The following is a 15,811-nucleotide window of genomic DNA, read 5'->3' on the forward strand; positions in this document are numbered from 1 at the left end:
TCCATCCCACAGACCCCGCTCTATCCGCCCGCATACCCCGCAGTCTGGACTTGGCCCCGCCAGCCGAGGGGACGACTCAGGATGGGGTGTCCATCTTTGTCGTCCCCGCCCACCGCCACTCCACCAGCCCCTCTGCGCTACACATGCTGGGAGGACAGGTGTGTGGTTGAGAAGAGCCCGCCGACAGCTGCACTTCTCTCCCTGCACGTCCCTGCCCGGGGCCTGACTGTGAAGAACATGGTTGTGAAGCCAGACGGGCATCACTGGCCAGTTGCACCAGATGGTAACATAGGTAAGCCTTGGGCCACCCGCCCCGTGTCCGAGAAAGACAAAGTCTTCCGGGGGCATCTGGCTACTGGAGGCAGGAAAAATAGGGACAGAGGGCTTTCTGGGGTCCAGGCAGGTGCTTTTTTGTCTCTGTGTCTCCAACCACTGGGACCAGCCTGGGAAGCTTTTGTGGCCTTTGCTGGTGGGCCCCGGGCAGCCCAGCCCTGAATTCAGCCGGTCCTTGTGGGCACATCTCACGCTTTTGTCTGTGGGGGTTGGGGACACGGTCACCCTGAGACCCAGAGGCTGCCTGCTCCCTCCCTCAGGCCCCCTATGTGTGATGACTGTCCCCAGGGCCCCCGCCCCAGGTCGCTGATCCTCTGTCCCCCTGGCCACTGGGCTTCTCCCCTGCCCGTGGCCTCTGACCCCACGGGTCCCAACCTGAACCCCTTCTCCTTTAGGGAGCAGCTTTAGGTGGCCAACATGGGACCCTCTAACTGGGTGACTCTGCTGAGCCCAGCTGTGGCAGGTGGGGCCTTCCTCCAGAGTGATGCGAGCTCAGGAACACAGGGATTTTGTTCCAGAATAGTGGCCAGGCTTGGTTTGGGGCTGATCTGCTCCCAGGCCGCCGGCTGGTCCCGTTCCTCCCCTGCCAGGACACCCCAGACGCAGGAGGGCCTGGGGCAGGGGTGTCCCCAGGCGCCTCTCACAGCCTCCGCTGGGAGAGGAGCTCCAAGCAGGTTGTCACAGGAAAGTCTGTCCAAGCGCACCGAAGCTTCAGCATCCAGTCTTTGGGGATTTCCTCCAACCACCTGTCCAAAATGCCAGAGCATCTATAAAACTCAGCGCCGCAGCTTTCTTGAGAATACCGAACATTTGGAAAGAACCTCAATGTGCTCCATTAGAGGATTGTTCGGATCAAGCGAATCAAGGCTTCTCCCCACATAGAATATTGGATGTTACTTGTCCTTTTGAATATGGAGGCCGTCCTCCCAGGATTTGAAGAGTAGGCATTCCTTTTATGACATGTTTCAGACTTGGGGGAACGAGTATGACATGCTGCGGGGGGAGGGGGGGCGTCGGGAAGCAGGCCTGCAGGTGTGGGCACAGTCTGGTTGCAGGTGCGGGGCAGCAGACCGCCTGCGGGCCAGAGGCCAGCCCTGCTCCCAGGGCTGTGCCTGTCTTCCTCCCTTGACTCCCTTGCCCCTCCTGAGTCTGAGCTGGAAGTCAGGGGTGACAGGTTTTCCCGAACCTTATGGCCAGCAGGAAACGGGGGCCACTGGGGCCAGGTCGGCTGTCTTGTGTCCATTTCTTAAGTCGGGTGTGGGCACTGGGTGCCCGCATGGCGTCCTATTTAAAGCTTTATTTAAATAAACGATTGAGAAAGCCTGTTAATGGTGGGCTTATAACGTGACAGGGGAGTGATTTAGATTGTCGGGAAAGTACCGTCTGTGAAAATAAAGGGCAAGTGGGTTTCCTTTCCGAAAAGTAATGTTTCCTGTAGGAGCCTGTATAACTTCATCTTCCCCTAAAAAGGAGCCCCTTGCTTTTTGCTTTTGAAATCACATCTGAGATTAGGATGTTGCTTGTAAAATTGCATAAACCTCTATACTTACCACTTAACCACTCTGGCTGCCCGCCCAGCACGGCCTCCCAGCCCCTGGCTGCTCAAGCTGGGGGCCAGAACGGGCAGGACAGGGGCGGATTTGTGGACTGAGGGATCCCCGGAAGCAGAGACATCCCCTCTGTTCTGCACCAGCATCATCGTGTGTGGACGAACAACCATGTCCAACCTTGTCCTAAGCCCTGGACACTGACCGGTCACACAGCCCCCGGTCAGTCCCTATTACTCTCAGTACGGTCCAGGTCCCCAGTGGGAACCGTGCTTCTGGGGTCTCCCGTCTGCCCCCGTCCGGGGAAGGACACGGCTCTTGTCCACTGAAGGACGCACAGGCTCCGAAGCTGTGGGGTCTGTCCCCCTTCTCTCTTCCCCCAGGAGTGAGCCATGCAGGCCGCAGGAGGTGCTGTGTGGGGGCAGGCTGTCCTTAGGCTCCTTCTGCCCCGCCCTCCACGGCAGCTCTGGGCACCCCCCACCCCCCTTCTGTCATTGGCGGTGAGAAAATTGCCCCTGTCCTCTCCTTTCAACCGTCTCTCTGGGTCACTTCACCCCTCCCAGCTCCTCCCCTTTGGGGTGCCTGCCCTCCCCTGACGGAGGCCCTTCCTGCCCGCTGGACCACGGTGCTCTAGCCCTTCCTCTCCGTCCCTCCCTTGTCTCAACCCCAATGATGCCTCTCCCCAGCCCCTTACACTCGCTGTGTGAGGCTGGGACACCCCATAGGCCCTGACAGGGGAGCAGAAGTCTGTGAGGAGGGACCGGGGACTTGCGCTGGGCCTCAGGAAGCCTTGTGCAGACCCACCGGCTGCCAGGGCCCCACTCAGGGGGTGTGGACTCCACAGAGAAGAGCGCGAGGGCGGGCCAGGCCTGTGGGGCGTCCGGCCCTGCGGCCTGTCCTATGTGGGCCCTGACCCGGGGGCTCTGTCCCCGGCGGCCTGGGTCATGAAGGGGCAGAGCTCAGCTTCTGAGCAGGGAAGCCCCTCCCTCTGGCTTCCTCTCTAGGGCAGGGCAGGTAGCAGGGGTGAGGACTGGAGAACCTGCCGCCCACCCCCAGCCTCAAATGCAAGGGTCCTCCCCAGTATTTGGACTCATTCTTTCTATTCTCTGACAGCGTAGCTGTCATTTCCAATCAGCGCCGCTGACAATAGGATAGGTTGGCAGGGGGGAGGTTTCTGAGTTCTAGATCCCTCCCGCCCCCGCCCCTCCCCCAGGTAAGGCTTAGCTGATTCTTGCTCCCACCAGAGGGAATTTGGGTGACCGCTACCCCCTTAGGGGCCCACCGCAAAGGGAGAGGGATTTGCAGGCTTGCGAATGTTTGCAAGCCTTTATGTAGCTCTCTGGACTTCATGACACATTGCCAGAGAGAACCTTTGGTAGAAGAACCTTAAGATTCCCTTTCATGGCTCTGCATTTGAAATCGAGTAAAGTAATTACTTCTCTAAAAATTGAAAACTCTTCTGACAGCGATGAGTGCGATCTTAATCATGTATCTTTGGAACCCAAGATAGAGTTTCCATGACAAATAAATCTACTCAGATTTTGTTTTTAAAGACAACTTCTTCTGGACTCCTTGCCTTCTGCTGGTTTCTTTGCATCGATCTGGAGATGGTGGCGGAGGGCAAGTTTGCATTTCTTGGGAGGAAGTGTTTTATTCTGCGGTTCACAGAGGTGTCTTGTGGTCTTTAGCCAGACTGAGGTCCATCCTTCAGGCTCCCTGCTCCAGGAGGAGAAGGTGCAGTTGCATGGGGCGGGCCGTGAGACCGGTGGGCAGAGGGAACAGAGAAGGGGTCTGGCTGCCACAGAGATGGGGAAGGGAGGGGACACAGGGAGGTGAGGGAGCAGAGGAGTGTGGCAGGAGGGGCGGGAGGGGTGGAGCCGGCTCCCAGGAGGGAGCAGGGAACCCAGTGGAGGCTCTGAGAGGGGCAGCAAGAAGCCAGGGAGGGGAGAGGAGGGAGGAGGGCAGGGGAGGTGGCAGGGAGGGAGGGAGGAACCTCACCCGGAGAATGCCCTGCAGTTTCTCAGAGAATTTCTGACTCTCCATGTCCAGACCTGGCCAGGGCTGGAAGCGGTTTCCCTTGTGGTGCACGAAGACGTTCCAGCAGTGCTCAAACTCTGCAGCGGGGCGGGGGAGGGCCGTGAGCTGGGCTCTGGGGAGGGCCGGGGGGCGGGGAGGGGGGGGCCACAGGGTGTCTGACTCTCAGGCACAGACCCTGCTCCTCCCAACCACATCCCCGCGCTCTCTCCTCCCCCAGCACTCCCCTGACCCCCGAGACTCTTCCTTCAGCCTGGAACCTCAGCCAGCCTGACTTCCCTTCTTCCTGGAAGGCCCAAGTCTCTCTGCCATGTCCGCCCACCATTCTCCTTCCCCTTGCGGAGACACCTGTCCTGCCCCGACGGCTCTCTTCCCACCGACCCTGCTGTCCTGTGCTGTCCAGGCTCTAGCCTCCCCTCTGCAGGCGGCCAACAGGAGCTACCGCCAGGGACGCTACTCCTGCCCACCGCCCTGTAACAGTCCCCCCGCCCCCGTCGGGCCTCTCCCTGCCCTCTGCCCCCGCACCCCCCCCCCCCGCCCCCGGGGAGGCCCACACTGACCCCTGGAGGTCATGATGGCTATGCTGGCCCCAGCCCTCTTCAGGGTGCGCAAGCCCTCGTCATAGTGTCCGAGGGTATAGAGGCGGGAGGCGAAGAGGCTCAGGCTCACGTGGCTGTTCTCCTTCAGGAACTGAGCCATGTCCTGCGCACAGTCAGTGCAGGGGCTCCAGGAGAGAAAGCAGGTAACCCCATAGTGGAGCTTCGGGTCCAGGTCCCAGGACTGGATCTGCTCCAGCAAGCAGGACTCCGCGTGGCAGGGGGGCTCAGGTCTCTGGGCCCTCTGAGCACAGAAGAGCAGGAAGGGCTTCTGTCATTGGCGGTGAACATGGGGGAGGTGGGGCCAGGGTGAGGCAGGGGGGTGCTGGCCTCAGGCACAAAATACAGGGGGAGCCCTTCTCAGCAGGGAGATGACTGGGGTTCCAGGGCAGTATCGCCAGGATCCGGGGTCCCCACCACTGGCAGACAAGCTAGGCGGACAGTTTCCCAGGGGCCCGAGGAGCGGTGCTGAGCACGTTGCCTCTGCCTCTGCTCACTAGGGCTCTGCACCGCGCTGGACCTGACGGGTCTTCATTTAAATGGTTGCGATTTCATTTCTCCTGGGATTTGCAGGAAGTTTGACTTTTAAACGACTGCTTTAAACTATGATTCAACTTGACCACTGAGTTTCTGGAGCTCCCTAAACTTGTGCCCAAGGGAAGGGCCTTCGGGACCCTCACCTAGTGGGGGCCCTGCAGACAGCAGCAGAAGAGCCCCAGGACGGGAGAGAGGAGGCCAGGAGAGCTCCAAGGTCACCGGCCTGATGCCCTGGAAGCGGGTGCTTCCTCCAGGCAGGCGTCCACCCCTGTCTCCATCCGCCCCCACCGAACCCCACTCCCATCTGTGCACCAGCACTTCCACAAGCTTCTGCTCTGGGCCTCACCCTGCGCTGAGCCCGCGGGTGAGCCAACGGGCTCACCGTGCGGAGAGGAATGGGGTAGGGGCGCCCAGCGGAGAGGTGCGCCTGGGTCACGGGATGAATGTCATTGTCCGGACTCATGGGACCTTGGAGATGGGTCCGACCTGTCCAGGGAAGGATCGGCAAGCAGGGACTGGGAGCAAGTCAGGTCACCGCTGCAAGCGCAGACACGTGGGCGGAGTGGGATGGGGACTCGGGGACCGAGGGGGCGTCCCCGGGTGATGCCGGAGTGGGGAGCAGTGCCCCTGGCAGGATCTCCAGGCAGTGGGCAGGGGTCCTGCCAGGGCCCCCGCTGGTGACCAGGGGGAGAGTCGAGAGCCAACGGAATTCGGGTTCTGTGGCCAGCAGCTGCCCCAAGCAGGGGCCAGGGAAGAAGCTGAGCCCTTGTCCAGAAGCCTTTTCCTCTGTCCTAACCCTTCCTCAGAGGCACAGCGGGTGGGAGAGGCTGAGCCCGGGCCTTGGGGTGACAGGGGCTGACGGTGCCAGGCCCTGGGACACCGTGACTGCTTTCTGACGTGTGGCTCCAAGCCAGCAACCACAGCAGAAACAGTCCCCACCTGACTCCAGGCCAAGGTGTGGCAGCTGTGGGGACCGAAGGGGAGACACGGGTGAGACCCTCCCGGGTCCACCCAGAAGCTTCTACCCCGAACGCCCCAGGATCGGGAGGCCGTGTGAGCTGCGGTCAGGCTGGGCTGGTCACCTTATTGCGCAGGATGCCCTTGTCCTGGCCCAGAGGGACCCCGGAGCCCTGATCGGGACGCTCCACCTTGTAGCAGAGGTAGGTCCTGGGCGGCCAATTATCATTGCGGAAGTTCTCGGTGAAGGTGTCCTCATCCAGTAGGTGTCTGTGGACAAAGCGGTGGGGGAGAGGCTGAAAGACACGGCCTCCCCCTGGAGTATCGAGAGTCCTCTTGCTGATGGATGTTTGGAATAGAAGAGAGATTTTACATAAAAACTGAAGAGACTTCGATCTTTGAAAATCTAAATTATTTCTCCTGGGCTCATTGCCTTTTGCTGGTTTCTTTGGATCCTCTGCCCCATGCCCCTTCCCCCTGCACCCCACATACCGGCCAGACCCACAGAGGACGGGCTTCCGCTGGCTTTGCTGGAGCCCCCCAGCCTCCCTCTGTGACCCCTTCTGGGAGCTCCCGGGGAGGTCAGCCCAATGCTCTGTCAGATGACCCCCAGGAGCCGCCCAGGGCGCTCAGACCCTCTGCTGGGGCCTCTCCCTGTGCCCAGGGTAGGCTCTCATCCCCTCTCCTGGCCTCACCATCCCATTCCATCCCATCCCATCCCATCCCATCCCATCCCATCCCCGCTGACCTACTCCCCTACGTGGAGGGACACCCTGGGGCTTTCCCCCCTTGACTTCACGGTTATCCCGTGCCACGGGGTACGTCGGGGCCAACGCATGCCCGTGTGGGACAATTGCCGAAAAGAGAACACCAGAGCCTATTCTTCTTAAATAATCATGGGATCTTCTGTAATCATGAAAATACCACAAACCCTTTACAAAACTGAAATCTTAACGCTAAAAGGGACCTCCTGGCCCACAGCTCAGAAGGGATTCCCCAGGCGGAAAGAGTAGATTCCCGAGGGGACTGCAGGAAGCCAAGGATGGGGACCGTCAGGGATGAGTCCCCGGGAGCCTGGGGGAGGCTGGCTGGACAAGCAGACTGGGCATCAGCTGACGGGGCTCGGTGGGCCTGGGACGGGCCAGCAGGAAGGAGGCAACGAAGAGCAGGAGCCCCCAGGGGTCCAGGAGGAGACCTTGAGGGAGTGGCGAGTCCCCATCAGACAGCCCCGAGGAGGGGCTCAGGAGCCGGGGTGATGCAGGGGGCTGGGGTTACCTGTCCCAGGCCTCTGCACCCGCATCCATGTCTCGGTCCCTTCACCACCTCTGGCTCTGTGTCCGCGGCTTCTCGGCCTCGTCACGCCTATGCTGTCCTCTTGGGGTGCTCTTCAAGGACCCAGGGGCCTTATAAGCCATCAGAGCTCCTGGAAGCGGCTGAACTGGCATTACTGGGACACACCCTTCCTAGACTCAGGCTACTGGGACACACCCTTCCTAGACTCAGGCTACGCATGCCACTCAGGTCCTGGGTGTTGACGTAGGAGGAACTTCTCTGTCAGCTGTCATATCCCTAGGTCCTCGGGGGTCAACTTAGGTTTTGGTTTCTCTGCTCCGCCAAGGCCCTACCCGAAAGCCTCAAGGAGTGACCAAGGGCAGAGGAGGTCGGGGGAGGGTGCGACCTCTCTGGGCAGCAGGGACCAGCAAGGCGGGAGGCGAGAGGACAGGCGTCCGGCCCTGGAGGAAGGCCCCGGCCCAGGACCCAGAGCCCCCGGAGGGCAGGCTCCTGGGCAGCCCCACCCTGAGCCCCCCTCAGCAGCCAGCAGGGGCGGGGCCTGGCCCCGGGCTGCCTGGGGCCAGCTGGCTGAGACCCCTGCGCACCTGCACCCACCGGGGGCCGCGGGGGACGGGGGCATCTGGTCTGAGAAGCCGCAGCAGGGCCTTCATCTCTGGACCTGCCAAGGGAGGAGGACAGACACGTGCTGAGCTACCCTTAGGAGCCCACCACCCAGTGGATGATTGCAAACTGGACGTGGAGCGTTTCGCCCCCATTGCCTGCAGGGGAAAAGAAAGGCTCCCAGAGGGAGTGGGACTTGGCCAGGACCCCACAGGCATGGATGGATGTGCCGGGGTGGGGGGATGCAGGCCTCCCACCGGGGCGGCCACCAGTGCTCTTTCTGTTCACCTGAGCCCTGGCTGGCCGTTTGTCCTCTCGGGGCTGCCCCTCTGCCCAAATGACTGCCCCATTCCGGCTTCTCTTCGACCCACCCGCCCCCCGCCATCCTGGCCCAGTGCCCCCTCCCTGAGGGATGTGTCTGTCCCGGGGTTAGCTGGGCCAACCGGGGCCTGAGTCACACCCTGGCTGCCTGCACCGAGAGCCACCGGGTTGATCACCCTCCCAGGCTGTCTGGTCTCATCCTGACAGTGGAAACCTCAGCACCGTGTCCCCTCCTTCTCGGGTGGGCATCCCTGGTCCCGGAGAGACGGGACGGTGTCCTCCCCGTACCTGCACTGAGGCCCCGCCCATGTCCTCCATCCTCTAGCCCCAGTGCCCTCTAGCCCTGACACCGTCCCCCGGGGCCCAGGCGGTCTCTGGGTTGTCCTGCCTGCTGCCCATACTTCCCAGCTCCCAGCCTCCGCACACAACAGACCACACACACCCAGCAGTCTCCAGCCCTCCTGATCCCTACCTGGACCGGGGCTGCCGAGCCCAGGCCTGGGCCCCCGAGGATTTCCCCAACACGGTCCTCAGCTCTCGCCTTCCAGGGGGGAGGATGTGGCCCTGATGCAGGCCAAGCTCTCCTCCAGGAGCCCCGAAGTCTCTCCAGTCACTCACCCTGCTCGAGTGAGTGCTGCTGGTGCCCCCCACATCGTAGGGTTCCGTGGAGGGACCCCTGTGCGCCAAGCCCCGTGCTGGGTGCAGAGGCTGGCTCCCGGAGTGTGGGGTCCTGCTGCACAAGCCCCTGGCCGTGGGAGGCCCTCGGAGGGCAGAGCCCCCCCCATCTGCCCCCTGCCTTCCCAGGGGGCTCCCGCAGCCAGAGCGCCAGCATCTCTCTGGGCTCAGCCGGCATCGCTGGCTCTCCTGAGCAAAGGTGCCCCCCAACCGTGCTGCAGCGTTTTGTGGGGAGACCAACGGGGGCTCCGTGGCAGGGAGGGCACTTTGCTCCTGCCTCCCCGGGGGCAGTCTCCCTACCAGGCCAGCTCCTCTGCCAGAAGCTCTGAGGTCTCCGGTTCTGGAATGTTCCCCGGCACCCCCTCCTTCGCGGCTCCCCTGACCCCGGCCTGGCCTGATCCCCCCGCACTGTGTGCCGCCGGCCTACGGCCTGGCTGTCCCCTCTAGTGCAGGCAACACTGGCCCAGCGTGTCTCCACGTCCGGCCGCCAGTTTTGCAGTGAGCGACCAGAACACAGGCGTAAGAGGATCCTTGTCCGGGGAAGACCAGAGGGCACGTCCTGGGTCACAAGGTTTTGCCCTTCTCCTGAAGCTTCCGTCTTGAGTCACCGGTCTGAGTCTCGGCGATGAGCGGCAGGAGCACGAGGAGACCACCTGGGACGTGGGTGGGCCTCCCCTCTCTGTTCTCGCGCCCCTTGTCCTTCCCGAAGGACCCCCGCCCGACATCCTCCCACACACACTCCCGGAGCCTGACTCCCTGGCGCAGGCAGAGGCCCAGGGCCTAGTGCGCTCCCTGGCCGGGTCTCCCCGAGGCCAGGGGAGGACATGCTTTGGTCGAGGCCACAGTAGAGCCTGGTGGTGAACTCTGGGTCCAGGAGTAGCCCTTGACACTCCTGACGTGGCCATGACCTAAAAACACGCAGGCAGCTTCCCTCAGGCCCCGAGGCCAGAAGCAAGAGGGGGGCCATCCTGTCCTCCATGGGGAATGGCGGCCCCTCTCCCCCAAGTCTGCCTCTGGAACACTGAGTGAACATGTGAAGAGATCCCTACGGGAGTCCCGCCAGAATTCTCCCTCAAAGCGTGCGACGCTCCCAGAAGGGAAGGGAGGGCCTGGGTCCCTCGTGAGAGCGGATCTGTGTCCCACCCCCTACCTCCCGCCCCCAAACCCCGGGCAGGTGCAGGCCATGCCAGGACTTATCCTGTTCCCCTGTCAGGAAACCTGGGAACAGGGAGGTTTGCCCCGGGGAAGCCCAAACTGGGCTCAGAGACACAGACTGAAGCCAGGGGACCCTGGGGAGGGTGCACACAAGCCGGCTCAGCCTGGGTTTCTCTGGGACTCTGGGAATGGAAGGTCCCGTTAGTGTCTGGACTCCAGGCCACGCTGCTCTGGATGAGGTCCCAGCCCTGCCCCTCTGAGGGTGGCCTCCCCTCCGTAGAGCCAGGGGCGAGGACAGACTGCCTGTGCCCAGCCCAGGATGGAGTAGTGTTCCCAGGCTGTGTCATGTCCCCTTCCCAGCACCTCCTGGTGGTCCCTGGGTCATGGGCAAAGCTCCGGGACCGGGGTCCTGGGGAGTCAGGGCCCTGGGGAGACCAGGCCCTGGGGAGTCGGGGATTGGGTCTTCCTGGATCCTACCCTCTGTAAACACCGGGTGTGGGGATCCTTCTCCCCGTGTGAGACAATCTGTCCTCTAGTGACTGCATTGTGGATTTTTTGGTGACTAGCTTTTGGCAACAGACGTGGAGATACTGTCAGAGTCCAGAAAACAAAAACAAAACAAAAAAGGAGTGATTTGATGATGAGTTTTCTTCCAACAACTACCCCTTGAGAAGTTTCAACACTCTGACTTTGGTCTGAACCCAGATAGGCCCTTGGGTGTGTCTGGTAGCCCTAGGGTGGTTCCTTTTTGTCACGTCCGTGCTTGCAGGAGTATCTGTGCTGTGTCATGGGGTGGTTGGGCCAGTTGCTCGGGCACAGTGTATGGGATGCCAGGCTTTTGTCATAATTGTGTGTCCTGAGGTCCCAGGGATATCCGGAGGAGGGAAACACCTAATGTGATGCACCTGCAAGGCTCACAGCCCGGCAACAGAGGCACGATGCCCAGCTCAGCTCAGCCAGGGAGTAAGACGTAGGCTGGTATGAGCCACACGCTGGCGTCCCTTTCCCTTTCTCCTTCAGCGCATTCTCCCTGCTCAGAATCCTCCTGTTTCTGCCCTTGGCTACCAGTGCTTGTTCCGGGCCTCCTCCTGGGCTGGAGTCCTGACTCTGCTCTGCACTGGGGACCCTCAGCACAGAAGAGCGGTGGCCGATTGACTCATATTATTGATATTATTCACTTTACCAATGTACACCTGCTTCAGAGAGACGCAGATACGGAGGCAGGAAAAGGCTGTGGATGCGTCCAACATACCCAGTTTCTCCCACTCCCAAGACAAATTGAACCTTGCAGGGCCCTTCCATGCCCACCTCTGAGTTCTCTGAGGAAAGCGTCTGGAGGCTCTTTCTGTTTCAGGCTCTGACAACCTGAGGTTATTCTAGAAAGCTGTAGCTGTCACCAGCTCTGGGCCAGTGAGGGTGTGGCTCTGTTCTCTCACAGCCTCTCCTCCAGGGATAGAGACCTAGGCCTTGGGTTTGTGAGCTCCTGGATCCATTCCTGGATCTATCCCCCCTCCCTTTCCTGTGCCTACAGTTGTGGTCCGTGTGTGTGCAGGCTTCGGGGGTGATAGGAGGGTCCATGTTGGGAACTAGGGATGTGGCCTTCATCCTGGGCTCTCAGAAGGGGAGGGAAATCACCCAAATGTACCATGAAGTGTCGGGGGATTCACTTGCTGCGGAGGGAGGGTTCTCTCATGGGTTCCTGGGTGTTCTTTCCTGCCACACAGAAATTTCCATTTTATAAAGTCAGGGATGCTGTCAGAATTTGGACCCCCAACTCCCCCATCTCAGCTCTTCGTGTTTGTCCTCTGGTATTCTCCTTGGCGACTGGAGGGCTGCCTGCCTCCAGGCACCGGGTCTCATCCCAGGGCCAAAGAGAGCAGGGCCAACCTAACACCCTGGCGTCTGCCGGGGAACTGTGGTTACCTAGTGTGAGAGTGGTCTAGGAGAGACCGCCTCGTTTACGGTTCCTAGTGGTGTTTCATTTGAAGACCTCATTTGTCCTCCCCCTCTCTGAGCCCTCCTGATCACCTGCCCCTTCTTCTGGGTGTCCCCCACCCAAGCCCCTTCCCCACCTCTCTCTCCAGACCTTTCTTTCTGGCTCTGGTCCTGCTCTGGCCACACCGCTCACCTCTCCGCTGATGCTCCTTACCTGCAGCCTTCCTCCAGTCTCCTGGGTGGATGCTCCCTCCTGTGGTCCCCCATGTGCACCTCCTGCATCCCCAGTGTCTGAGCAGCTCCCCTGTGGAGTCTCTACCGGGATGCTTTACTGTTAGAAGACCCTGGACTTCACTCTGAGCTCCAGCTTCTCCATGCTCAGGGGCCTTGGGCTTCTCCCCTGAAACACAGGGACAATGGCAATGAAGGACCGTGGGGGCTGATGTGGCAGTTAAAAGGCAAAGCAAATGTCAAGGGCTTTAGATTATGTCTGAGATCATTATTCCTCAACAAATGGTGATGTTATTAATAAAAAAAAAAAGAGAGGGGCTTTCCTTGTTTAATAAATCAGTCAATTCCCAGTGCACCCCCAGCCCCCAGGACATTCTGGCTGAGACCCTAGCAGCCCCGCCTGGCCAAGGCAGGGTGAGCAGCTGCCCCAACAGAGCGGACATCCCTGAGATTCAGGATGGGGCCAGTCACTGGGGAAGGAGTAGGGGAAAGGATGGGGTGTCCAAGGCTGTGCCCAGAGAGGGGGCAGGGGAGAAGAGCAACCCCCAAGAGACAGAGCCACAGAGAAGGGGAGTGCTCAGAACTGAGACAGATCTAGGGCAGGGGCCACCGGGGGGCCAAGGCTGTGGCTTAATTTCTGGGTCTGTCCCCAAGGCCAGTGGCACTGCTTCCTGGTTCTGTGACCAGAGGCTTATGCTTGATTAAGCTCATGGTTTCACCAAGCTGTTCTGGGAACTCAGGCCTCCCGTACACACAAACAAATGTGGGACCTGGCACACAGCTGTGCCCAGGCAGCTGCCCCCAATCAAAAGATAAACACACACAAACAAACACACAGAGTGACATTAAAAAAAAGGAACTTCCTTGGGCTTCCCTGACACACCCAGAGCATTCTCACCAAGGCAGGCAAGCAGGGGATGTCCACATTTCCCAACCAGTAGTTGTTGGAAGAAAACTCATCATCAAATCACTCCTTTTTTGTTTTGTTTTTCTTTTCTGGACTCTGACAGCATCCCCACGTCTGTTGCTAAAAGCTAGTCACCAAAAAATCCACAATGCAGTCACTAGAGGACAGATTGTCTCACACGGGGAGAAGGATCCCCACACCCGGTGTTTACAGAGGGTAGGATCCAGGAAGACCCAATCCCCGACTCCCCAGGGCCTGGTCTCCCCAGGGCCCTGACTCCCCAGGACCCCGGTCCCGGAGCTTTGCCCATGACCCAGGGACCACCAGGAGGTGCTGGGAAGGGGACATGACACAGCCTGGGAACACTACTCCATCCTGGGCTGGGCACAGGCAGTCTGTCCTCGCCCCTGGCTCTACGGAGGGGAGGCCACCCTCAGAGGGGCAGGGCTGGGACCTCATCCAGAGCAGCGTGGCCTGGAGTCCAGACACTAACGGGACCTTCCATTCCCAGAGTCCCAGAGAAACCCAGGCTGAGCCGGCTTGTGTGCACCCTCCCCAGGGTCCCCTGGCTTCAGTCTGTGTCTCTGAGCCCAGTTTGGGCTTCCCCGGGGCAAACCGCCCTGTTCCCAGGTTTCCTGACAGGGGAACAGGATAAGTCCTGGCATGGCCTGCACCTGCCCGGGGTTTGGGGGCGGGAGGTAGGGGGTGGGACACAGATCCGCTCTCACGAGGGACCCAGGCCCTCCCTTCCCTTCTGGGAGCGTCGCACGCTTTGAGGGAGAATTCTGGCGGGACTCCCGTAGGGATCTCTTCACATGTTCACTCAGTGTTCCAGAGGCAGACTTGGGGGAGAGGGGCCGCCATTCCCCATGGAGGACAGGATGGCCCCCCTCTTGCTTCTGGCCTCGGGGCCTGAGGGAAGCTGCCTGCGTGTTTTTAGGTCATGGCCACGTCAGGAGTGTCAAGGGCTACTCCTGGACCCAGAGTTCACCACCAGGCTCTACTGTGGCCTCGACCAAAGCATGTCCTCCCCTGGCCTCGGGGAGACCCGGCCAGGGAGCGCACTAGGCCCTGGGCCTCTGCCTGCGCCAGGGAGTCAGGCTCCGGGAGTGTGTGTGGGAGGATGTCGGGCGGGGGTCCTTCGGGAAGGACAAGGGGCGCGAGAACAGAGAGGGGAGGCCCACCCACGTCCCAGGTGGTCTCCTCGTGCTCCTGCCGCTCATCGCCGAGACTCAGACCGGTGACTCAAGACGGAAGCTTCAGGAGAAGGGCAAAACCTTGTGACCCAGGACGTGCCCTCTGGTCTTCCCCGGACAAGGATCCTCTTACGCCTGTGTTCTGGTCGCTCACTGCAAAACTGGCGGCCGGACGTGGAGACACGCTGGGCCAGTGTTGCCTGCACTAGAGGGGACAGCCAGGCCGTAGGCCGGCGGCACACAGTGCGGGGGGATCAGGCCAGGCCGGGGTCAGGGGAGCCGCGAAGGAGGGGGTGCCGGGGAACATTCCAGAACCGGAGACCTCAGAGCTTCTGGCAGAGGAGCTGGCCTGGTAGGGAGACTGCCCCCGGGGAGGCAGGAGCAAAGTGCCCTCCCTGCCACGGAGCCCCCGTTGGTCTCCCCACAAAACGCTGCAGCACGGTTGGGGGGCACCTTTGCTCAGGAGAGCCAGCGATGCCGGCTGAGCCCAGAGAGATGCTGGCGCTCTGGCTGCGGGAGCCCCCTGGGAAGGCAGGGGGCAGATGGGGGGGGCTCTGCCCTCCGAGGGCCTCCCACGGCCAGGGGCTTGTGCAGCAGGACCCCACACTCCGGGAGCCAGCCTCTGCACCCAGCACGGGGCTTGGCGCACAGGGGTCCCTCCACGGAACCCTACGATGTGGGGGGCACCAGCAGCACTCACTCGAGCAGGGTGAGTGACTGGAGAGACTTCGGGGCTCCTGGAGGAGAGCTTGGCCTGCATCAGGGCCACATCCTCCCCCCTGGAAGGCGAGAGCTGAGGACCGTGTTGGGGAAATCCTCGGGGGCCCAGGCCTGGGCTCGGCAGCCCCGGTCCAGGTAGGGATCAGGAGGGCTGGAGACTGCTGGGTGTGTGTGGTCTGTTGTGTGCGGAGGCTGGGAGCTGGGAAGTATGGGCAGCAGGCAGGACAACCCAGAGACCGCCTGGGCCCCGGGGGACGGTGTCAGGGCTAGAGGGCACTGGGGCTAGAGGATGGAGGACATGGGCGGGGCCTCAGTGCAGGTACGGGGAGGACACCGTCCCGTCTCTCCGGGACCAGGGATGCCCACCCGAGAAGGAGGGGACACGGTGCTGAGGTTTCCACTGTCAGGATGAGACCAGACAGCCTGGGAGGGTGATCAACCCGGTGGCTCTCGGTGCAGGCAGCCAGGGTGTGACTCAGGCCCCGGTTGGCCCAGCTAACCCCGGGACAGACACATCCCTCAGGGAGGGGGCACTGGGCCAGGATGGCGGGGGGCGGGTGGGTCGAAGAGAAGCCGGAATGGGGCAGTCATTTGGGCAGAGGGGCAGCCCCGAGAGGACAAACGGCCAGCCAGGGCTCAGGTGAACAGAAAGAGCACTGGTGGCCGCCCCGGTGGGAGGCCTGCATCCCCCCACCCCGGCACATCCATCCATGCCTGTGGGGTCCTGGCCAAGTCCCACTCCCTCTGGGAGCCTTTCTTTTCCCCTGCAGGCAA

At 61.4% G+C, this 15,811-nt stretch overlaps 1 protein-coding gene across 2 annotated transcripts; it reads right to left on the minus strand.

Moving 5' to 3' along the window:
• Positions 1 to 3,353: 3,353 nt before the first annotated feature.
• On the minus strand, positions 3,354 to 7,413 carry LOC145721913 (DNA dC->dU-editing enzyme APOBEC-3G-like). Of its 2 annotated transcripts, none has more exons than XM_081822499.1 (5): positions 7,280 to 7,413; positions 6,130 to 6,274; positions 4,475 to 4,754; positions 3,879 to 3,994; positions 3,354 to 3,596 (listed from the first exon to the last, which is right to left on the minus strand). In XM_081822499.1, exons 1-5 carry the CDS (start codon positions 7,306 to 7,308, stop codon positions 3,588 to 3,590), a joined length of 579 nt encoding a protein of 192 aa, XP_081678625.1. In that variant the 5' UTR covers positions 7,309 to 7,413; the 3' UTR covers positions 3,354 to 3,587. The 2 variants fall into 2 exon arrangements, with proteins under 2 accessions (XP_081678625.1, XP_081678624.1); XM_081822498.1 differs by having other exon boundaries at positions 4,475 to 4,781.
• Between the last annotated feature and the right edge of the window lie 8,398 nt (positions 7,414 to 15,811).

The sequence above is a fragment of the Leptonychotes weddellii genome, chromosome 5 (assembly GCF_054177405.1).
Source record: "Leptonychotes weddellii isolate Sample4059 chromosome 5, ASM5417740v2, whole genome shotgun sequence".
Lineage (NCBI taxonomy): Eukaryota > Metazoa > Chordata > Mammalia > Carnivora > Phocidae > Leptonychotes > Leptonychotes weddellii.

Excerpts from the sequence above, each read along its gene's own strand:
- LOC145721913 (XM_081822498.1), bottom strand. The coding sequence starts at position 7,308 with ATGGATGCGGGTGCAGAGGCCTGGGACAG. Across the intron at positions 6,275-7,279 it reads GGTGCAGAGGCCTGGGACAG|ACACCTACTGGATGAGGACA; the intron begins GTAACCCCAGCC and ends CTTTGTCCACAG. Across the intron at positions 4,782-6,129 it reads AGGGCATCCTGCGCAATAAG|AAGCCCTTCCTGCTCTTCTG; the intron begins GTGACCAGCCCA and ends CGCCAATGACAG.